At 35.3% G+C, this 10,005-nt stretch overlaps 1 protein-coding gene across 1 annotated transcript; it reads left to right on the forward strand.

The window, feature by feature from the left end:
• Positions 1 to 5,642: 5,642 nt before the first annotated feature.
• LOC149943198 (uncharacterized) lies at positions 5,643 to 6,188 on the forward strand. Its single transcript, XM_090179578.1, has one exon. The coding sequence runs from the start codon at positions 5,643 to 5,645 to the stop codon at positions 6,186 to 6,188; it is 546 nt and encodes a 181-aa protein (XP_090035704.1).
• The last annotated feature ends 3,817 nt before the right edge of the window (positions 6,189 to 10,005 follow it).

The following is a 10,005-nucleotide window of genomic DNA, read 5'->3' on the forward strand; positions in this document are numbered from 1 at the left end:
GTCTGTCGCGAGTATGAGTGATGCAAAAGAGTGTCGTAAACCGGGGATTCGGGGACGTCGGGAACGGCTCCTATCGATCAAGGCTGGAGAAAGTCGTATTGAATGAGAGGTCGCAACGCGAGACTGCGAAAGCAATTTGTCATTGCTGATGGAATAAACGCGATCTTATTTCAAAATCCAAGCATATTAACTCTCTCATATTTCAAGATTCGCGAGAAAACGACCGTTGAAATATTACTCGAACTCATATTTCAGTTTCCGGCATAGACGTCCAACCAAAATACTCTTCGGAAAGACGAGACACCATTCGCTGTGCCAGTCCCGTAAAATGATTCCGAGCTTACCCAGTTTTGCCGAAACTACATCAATAAAATATAAAGGCGTTGCTTAATTCGATTCGCTCTTCCCTTGGTTTTGTTCGAGGCGAATCCAGGTTTAAATTTGAAACTAGGGGTTTAATTGAGATTCTGATTTCATGAAATTTCGTTTTAAAATTCATTCCAGAGTCTGGAAAGCTCTAGATAAATTAGAGATTAAAATGCTATAATAAATCGTGTTGTCGCAACGAGTAGAAACTCTCAAATTTATTTACATTTTAATTTCAAAGCGAGTTTTTGCTAAGCCTAATTTAGGGCAACAACGAATTAATCACGATGGAATAGTTATAATCATTATAATGAATTGAATTAGTTTTAGTGGTTTTTCTCTATTTTATTACGAAATAAATAACTATTTAAGGTTTGTAGAAATGGCGCTGTACTTGAGTATCTGTACTTTCTCTTGTAAGAAAGCAAAAAACTGTATATCTTTTCCTATTTTCAAAACATTAAGGATTTTAAAAGATTCCATCCCCAAAGTGAAAGCGCATTTATCGATGCGCAAAAGCTTTTGTAAAGCCGATTACCGCGAGTTATTATAAAACCGGCTTTTAAGGGAAAACATCGCTCTTACCAAAACAAGATATAATTCGTTTTCAACTTTGGGATTTTTTCGGCGGATTGGTGGGTTACCGTAGATTGTTTATTTCTAGCATTTTCTTCATAATTTTTATATGACAATACTTCTAATTAGCAGCCTTTATTTATGAATTTACCAAATGATTCCTCAGTCCTTTATCATTTTGATTAAAGTTGTCACGAATTCTAAATTCCGAGTAAATGTATACATTTTTCAGTAATAAATAGCATCATGTACAGGACCGTTGATAAACATGTTATTTAATTCTTGACAACGTGGTGCTGCAGATAGTGAAATTTACAAAGTGCTTAATGAAAATTAGTTTAATTCTATTTTATTTTTCTACTTTGTTTAACGATAGAGACAAGAATTCATTCATTTCAAATTAAAATTTTAAAGTAATTTAAATAAATAATAACGGATCCAATTTGATCCTTATCAAAACTTTAAAGTAGTTGAAAAAGTTCTTTTAAAATGGTGGTTTTTTTACTTTAAGGTATGAAAGTGAGCTAAGAAAAGTTAGCCTAAGACGAATAATTTAAATTTAGTTAATCTGTAAAACACTAATACAAATTACTCTTCTATGGAAAATGTACACTTCGACCGATTAAAGCGTGATTTTTTGCTTATACGCGAGTTCGAATTGTTTTCAAATTTATTTTTTACCGTTAGAAATTTATGTTATACGTCGTAACACAATTTCGCTTTTCGCCACTTTTTCGTTGATTGCGAAGCGTTTTTAGTATTTCCTACACAGCGTATAAGCGGGTTTGGGAAAAAAAGAGTTATTGCTTATACTTTGTGATCGGAATTCTGTTCTTTACCTCGGCGTATACCAGCGGAATAAGCGCCAACTTTAGAGCTGTCGCTCGGTCCTTCTAAGAAGCTTACGAACGTGTCAAAGCTTCCAGCACGAAGAAGAGAGGCCAGATTTGGTCTCGGCTTTACATCGATAAATTTCGTGTTTGGAATTTGTGAGAAGATATAAAAGTTATGATCCGTGAGTTTAGAGTTATACCCGCGTAGATTTTTTTCCTCGCCTGTTTATGTGCTTTTAAGAGAAGAAAACGCCTTTTCTACCAAAAAATCCCCCGAAACTTTACTTTTCCTCTTCGTTCTCTGACCTCTCAGATAAATGGTCACTACCGTTACTGCCGCCGAGTTATCACTGCGTAACTATGCGTAATTGCGCGTGGGTAACGCGATAGCAATAGATTGTATAAATAAATTTTTAATTGCTTTAATTTCAAGGAATGTTAAGAATGTATTAATGCATGCAATGTTGTAACGATTATTAGCATTTTTTTTCAATTCGCAAGCACCGTTTCAAAGGTAATAAGATATTTTACACAACTGACTAATTTACTAATTTCATGTTTAGAATGTAATGAAAGACAAACTGTAGGCTTATAAGGTATAGATACATATTTCATAAAAAGCTTTGATGACTCAATAAGCGGACATTTTCAGAATTAAATTTTGCACCCCTAGCCAAGTAAAACGTTTTTAAAACCAGCAAATAGAAAAGTCATTGGTCACTTATACCTAGGAGCAACAAACACAAGGAGAACGCAGCTAGCCTTTAAACACGCGAACGCAGGGTTGTGTACAAATTTCATTGGACGAGCCTTTACGCTGCACGTTTTACGGAAAGGGGAAAGACAATTTTCCCCTTCCGACAGCAGCAGGCGATAAAGCGTCTAAAAAATGAAAATTGTACACTAGAAGACTTTTGACGGGTTGCGTTCTCCTCGTGTGGGGTGCTGTGTTTGTCTCTTCTAGATTTTACAGTCGTTTATCCATTCAAGAAAACGCGAGTAAACCAATCTTAAAAACTTGTTTTGATATAATTTAACTGTTAAAGAGTACTAAAAGAGAATGACCGTGTTGCGTTGAAATATATTTTATGGCTGGTTATTGTCCCTTATCAGTTTTCTAGGCCTGGGAGAAAACCAGCTGCAACCCCGATTCTTAGGCGTTAAAAACCTTATCAACATTATATTATTTAAATTTGAATGTTAACGGAGAAATAAGTAAACCTGGGGATAATGAAACATTTACATACTTTATATTTCCTCCCAGCATTCCAAATTAAAGGTTTTTGCGTTACAAAAAAGAAAATATGCCGAGAATAAGCTTTAACCCTCGACCGAAACGCCAGCTAGAGCTAGGGCCAATTTACCACGCTTAGACGCGTCTTACTTGCGTTCCCGCTCTGGTTGTATTCATCCGCGTAAAAACTCCAGAAAGGAGAGAGAGAAAAGGCGGGAAATTCTTGAAAGTGCTGTCTCTCAAAAATGTCAATGATGCCCATTCGTGAAAGGGAAAAATTAATTATGATGACCGCGGACCGTCTAAAAATTTTCATTCTCAATTATTGTAAATAAATATGTACGATTTTATTTTTATTTTCGTGGTTCCAGAAGTAAATGAGCTTAAGTTATCGTAATAGCGCTCAGAATCGGAGTAGGGTTCGTACAAAATTTCCGGAATGAAATTCCCTGACATTTCCAGGTTTTCCATGACCAAATCGCCAAATTTTCCTGACCATTTTTGTAGCATAAATTTATGTTTTGAGTTAAAATCTTAAAAAATATTTATTATGTATCTTCAATACATCTTTCAAAAATTTATTTGCCTGATTTTTTGGGGTCATTTTAAAATTCCCTTACTTTTTTGTTGGACCATTTTAAAATTCAATGACTATTCCCTGACCTTTAGGAATCATTTTCAAATTCCCTGACTTTTCCCTGACCTTTTGGAAACATTTTCAAATTCCCTGACTTTCCCAGGTTTTCCAGGTATTCCAGGTCGTGTACGAACCCTGCAGAGGGCGTTTTCCTTAAGAAAATGATGAGAAAATCGAGTCCAATAAAAGCTAATTTCCATCCCCGTCTTTTGACGCGATAAATTTCGCTTGGGAATTGTGGTTATAGCTATTTATATGTATGAAAAATGGTTTCTTAAAAACGAAAACCTTTTTTTTCGGCCTAGGAGGGCGCAAAATTTCAAGTTCGAGGTCAAAATGTAACTTCATAAGGAAAACGCCTTCCACATGGGGAGTATAGCAGTTTGATAACTTCGGTTCATTTAATTTTGGTGGTTCTCATTTAAAGGGAATATAACCTGCAAAGCAATCTTTTTGGAAAACCCCTTCAATTTGAAAAATGTTCCTGTACAGTGGCGCCAAAATTTTTTAAAGCCAAAGGCAAGGGCGGCCAAAGTTGCGAACGTTGGTGTTCCACACCAAATACCTGAGGTTATTTAACAAAAGAGGGGCCGTATACGGGGCTAGATCGAGACCTTTGGACGGAACCTCCGGTTTACTGAAGATCGTCTGCTTATTCTAATGCTGTAATCGGTTTTTTACGTTTGAGCTGCAATCTTTTTTTAATCGAAATTTGTTTTGATAAATATAAATTTTTAATAACGCAAATATGCCTCCGTCAAGAATAAAACCAAGATAATGTGCTGCATCACTATGTAGCCAGAAGACAACGAAAGATAGTCAAGGAAAAAAGGTATTAGTAGACGTTTAGCCATACTCTTAGCCGCTCATATGATATAAACGTAAGTTCTTAAAGCCCTTGTTTTTCAGTTTAGCTATCATATTATACCAAAGGATGAAGAACTTAGGGAGATTTGGTTGAAAAACATACATAGGACTGAAGAAACTCTCTCTAAATCTTCATGTATTGGTTCACTTCATTTTTTACAATCTGATTTCCAAACCGATGTGCAGAGAATGTTAAAACCAGGAAGTGTTCCAATTGTTTTCCTTTGGGACTCGAGTTTGTTTTTAATAGAAGTAAATCAAGATTGCAAAGATGATGGAGTAAACGTTAATAGTACCATCCTCAAGGAACACAATGAGATAAGCACTCAAGGGGATATTACTGATAACATTGTTTCATGTGGCACGGTGAAAACGACAATGTCACAGCAAATAATTGCACTTCGGAAGATATCAATATGTCGGCATTTTCGAATGATCCGAATGAAGGTTTAGTTCTTTAGTTCACTATTTGCTTAACAAAGGGTCATAGACCCATCACGTCAAGACAGGGGGGATTTAAGTCATGCACTTCAAAGTACGCTGCGAGCGCTTTCCGAAACTGAGCACTGCATCAAGGTTTGGCTCAGTCACCAGTCCCATCTATTAATTTTGGTGACATGAATTCTACACCCCTTCCTTCAAAAGGTTTCCGCTCTTTCTCAGCTAGTACCCGATTGTGTACAAGCAGTTTCTCCAGTTGTGCTGCACAGTCTGATATACCAATGAATACAAGTGATGTCTTAATGAATATTTGCAAGTCTGCTGTTCCAGATACGTGTAGTTGTATCTGCTCTATTCATAAACATGCCACTAAAGAGAATGAAAAGCTAAAGAAAAAAATTAAAAACTTAGAAGAGAAGCTAGCTAACGAAAGCAAAATTACGGCTGATTTAAAGAGTGTAGTAGCAAAGCAAGCGATTGAAATAGAAAGCCTACAAACACTTAATATTAAAATTTCGGTAAATAATAGGGAGCTATCAGACACGTTACAAAAACAAGTAACTAATATTGACGCTATTAAGGACAATGACGATAAATTTTCTTTTTACACTGGATTTTTAAATTATAAGAAATTCCTTGCAATTTTTAATTAACTGGAGCCCGGTGGAGATGGAGAAAATATTAAACTATGGTATCCAAAGAAAAATTTGAACGACCAAGAAAATTGAAACCTACTGATCAATTTTGCATGGTAATGATGAGAGTGAGACTAGGGCTATTTGTAGAAGATCTCGCCGACAGATTTGGAGTTTCAAACAGTACCATAAGCCGAATTACCATTTCATGGATCAGTTTTATGTATTTGCGATTAGGCCAAATGTGTATTTTGCCAACAAGAGAAGCCATTGACCAGACAATGCCCAAAGAATTTAAAGACCTATATCCCACCACTAGGGCGATTTTGGACGCGACAGAATTAAAGTGCCACACTTCAAGTTCCTTAAATATACAGTCGGGAACATACTCTAATTATAAGTCCACAACTACTTATAAAGGCCTTATTGGTATTACACCAAGTGGCAATGTTTCTTTTGTATCTAATCTCTATACTGGTTCAATCTCTGACAAGGAACTAACGCAACGTAGTGGTTTTCTAAACCTAAGTTTTTCTATAAATGCTTCCGTAACGGGCGAAAAAGGTTTCCTCTTAGAAGATTTGCTGGCTACCAAATGACTATGACTCAATATTCCACCATTTCTTGGCAAACAAGATCAATTTAGTGAGCAACAAGTTAAAGAAACTCAAAAAATAGCGGTCTTAAGGATTGATGTCGAGAGACGAATCCAAAGAATCAGATGTTATCATATATTTGACCGGCCCATACCAATAAGTATTTCCCCAGTGATCAACGAATTATGGTCAATATTTTGCAGTTCTACCAAATTATCAGGCACCAATAATTAAATATGCTGAAGAAATTGTGGTTTAGATATTCTAATATTGTTTGGTATTCATTAGCTTTCTTGGTGCTTCTTTTAACTGCCTCTAATTTATAACTTACTTTGCGTTATATTACATAAAAACAATGTGTTTTGTAAAAAAAAGCTTTTATTTATACTAATTCTAACTGTTTTGATTGCAGGTAGTAAATCAGAAAAATAAAATCTTTCTAACTTTGGGATCATGTAATTATTCTATAGATTTGGATCAAATTTGGTCCTATGAATTACTATTCCTTTTGGGAAATAAACAATAAAATCTCACCAGCTAAATCCCATTAGCCCTAATTGTCCCATAACCTGTGAGTAATATTAATGAGTTACTTTTAATTGTGGCTTACCACCAACTAAATCAACATAAAAACCTGGTTCATTACAAGCTTCACTAGGTAAGGCAGCTTCAATGGCCCCGAAAAGTGGATACTCTTGGGGGTCATAAACTATCCTATCGGGTGATGTACCTAGCTATGGTTTGTTTTGGGGTATAACAATCCCGTTATGAAAAGTTTTAACTTGGTGGCCAGGATCCCTCATCACTTTTTCATATTTTAAAATACCAATGTCTTCACTCTTTATCCCATACTGTATAGCACGTACTTTACATAAATCCAGAGGATTTAAAAATGAACTGAGACTAGAATCCGTCCAAGCGCTTTGTCTCTTCATAATGTTTTTATGAAGATAAATCCATAGCTTGCAGTTTCTCTGTGAGCGCGTAATTTTTTCATAATATTCTGCCGTTTCAATTGAGCAAACCACCCCTTCGATAATTGCACTTTGAGCTTCTGACACAGGATAGTAAGCTCCACTAGCTTCATAGGATTTGTCCAACTCAAAAATGGGTAAAGAGAAATTCGGAATATCACTTTTTTTATACTCTCTCTATCACAGATACTTAATGAATGTATTACCTCGTATCCGCCTTCTACGTAGCTTAACTGGTAAGATAAAAAAACCACGTTGCGATGCCTCGCCCATTTGGGTTTTAACCCAAGGAAGGTTGTCCTCTATTACCATTCAAGATAAATTGTTCGTATCTCCAGCTTCCATGAGATCTGTCTGTAACCTTTCCATAGCTATTTTATCTTCTTTTTTGGTGTGATACCCAAACCGCCTTGCTTCGTACAACCTCGATTCTATTATCTTGGAATCTTTCCCTTCTTTAGGAGATTCCCAGTTGATATCATTAAGTTTTAATGTTGCGATTGGTGTCCCTCTTGGTCTGTTCCATGTTTGTGGCAATTCTGCGCACGCTAATGTAGGGGGAGCAACTTCGTATCCAGATTTATGTAGACGAGCAATTAGCCTTAATGTTAATAGTGCTATGGCATGGTTGCAACAACCTCCTGATCGCAGCCGAAACAAAATATGGCTTTCCTGATTTTTTCACGCTACGATAACACTTTCCTCTTACAAAAACCAAATTCTGTCTCCTAAACATAAAAAAAAATTAAAAAACATGTATTAAGAAATTGATCTTTTCAATCTAGGAATATAATACTGCGTACCTGGAACATAAATTTGTTTTCCCCCATACAGACTCGCTGTTTTAGCTTCGGCAACGCGAGAGCTAAACAATTTCGGACATACGAGCGTAGCGCCATCGTAATAGTTAGTGTAGGGAGCTGTTGGCTCGATCTCGTGGCATGCAGGGCTTGCCACCACCCTCCTACGCATTATAACCCGGCCACCTGAATTAAAAGGCTTCAAAAGTCGCATGATGACTTAGGCCTAAGGTGGTGCCTTGGGTATTAGCCTAGCTGATTATTATTATTATTTTATTATTATTTAAAAATAGGCGGAATTTTTGGTCACTATAAATTTTGCCTACTTTTCATTCTATTCACAACGATTTTTAGTACAAGCTGAAACACGAATATTCTACCTGGATTCTACGAAACTAATTTCGGAGATGTTTATTTAATTTGAAGACAAAATAAATAAATAATTTAACACGATTTTAAGACCTGCACGCATTTCTAACAAAGTCCCAACGAACACGCGGACGAAAATTTGACTACGGTGTCCGCTAGGTGTCTCTAGTATCTTATGTCCGAATTCCTCACATTGCCAGGCCTAGGAATCCCATATTTCCCCTCCAGTATTTCCATCCTCCTAGTTTCAATAACAAACCTTTGAAACTGGGCCCCAATAGAAGATGGATCAGTTTTCCTAGTGTAAAAATGAAAGCACGATATCACCAACCTTGACCTTTCAACGGATGTTATAGTGCGTCATCGAATATTCATTTCTTTGTGCTTCACAGGACTGAAATTGTCTAATCCGTTTAGCAACGGACATGATTTGACACTTGATTATACGTGTTATTTCGCGTTTAATAAAAGAAGCCCAGTTTTATTATTCTAAATTAACAATCAACACAAAATGATAAGAATTTTCTAAAGCTGTACCATAAAATGTATTCATTTTAATAGACTTCGTGCGAAGTTTAAATTTTGACCATAAGTATAGCCATAAGTGTATAACATGATTACATAAGTGTGACACTTCCTATTCTTCACATGCAAAAGTTTTACTGTGAGCTATTCACAAGACAGACTGCATTACGGGCCTCGTCGCTGTTTTGGGTCCGCTTGTGAACGCGTCACACGTAGCCTTTGACAGCGCCTCGCTAGCTGGAAAGTTTCTTCTTGTGATGACGTCGCTCCGTTACTAGCTCTCAGTAAAATATTCCCCAAAGTGACAAACTAATGGAACAATATTATAGACTAATGGTATAGCCGCCTACCGGCCCGATTTTTAAATTGAATTAATGGAAGCTGACTGCTCGTTAAAAATTATCTCTGCGCAACAGCTGAAAGCTCAACCGAAAAACATTTATATTTTATTCTATTTCTTCACATATTTAGTTGACGGATATTAACGAGGGGCAGGTCACTTCCTTGATTAACGACGCACCCCTCGAAAAATTAAATCCGATTTAATCGTGATTATTTTGATAAAATTCAATTTAATCATGATTATGTTGATTACATCATGTTTAATCAATTAATAGAATGTTTAAATCTGATTTAATCATGATTAAATGATTAACTCTGATTTAAATGATTAAATCTTATTTAAATGATTAAATCTTATTTAAATGATTAAATCCTGATTGAAGCGATTAAATCGTGATTAGAAATTTTAACGAGAATCAGAATGATTATATTGGTGATTGGAATGATTATAATTGTGCGTGATTAGAACGAGCTGATTAGAATAATTTAATATGTGGTTAGAATTATTATTTCGTATTTACCGCGCTTGTTAAAACGTGATTAAAATGATTAAATCGCGATTAAAATGATTAAATTGTGATTAAAAATGATTAAATTGTGATTAAAAAGATTAAATTGTGATTAAAATGATTAAATTGTGATTTAAATGATTAAATTGTGATTAAAATGATTAAATTGTGATTAAAATGATTAATTTGTGATTAAAATGATTAAATTGTGATTAAAATAATTAAATTGTGATTAAAATGATTAAATTGTGATTAAAATGATTATATTGTGATTAAAATGATTAAATTGTAATTAATATGA

Source organism: Leiobunum rupestre, chromosome 6 (genome assembly GCF_980474605.1).
Source record: "Leiobunum rupestre chromosome 6, qqLeiRupe1.1.hap1, whole genome shotgun sequence".
In the NCBI taxonomy this organism is placed as follows: Eukaryota; Metazoa; Arthropoda; class Arachnida; order Opiliones; family Sclerosomatidae; genus Leiobunum; species Leiobunum rupestre.

Excerpts from the sequence above, each read along its gene's own strand:
- LOC149943198 (XM_090179578.1), top strand. The coding sequence starts at position 5,643 with ATGGTATCCAAAGAAAAATTTGAACGACCAAGAAAATTGAAACCTACT.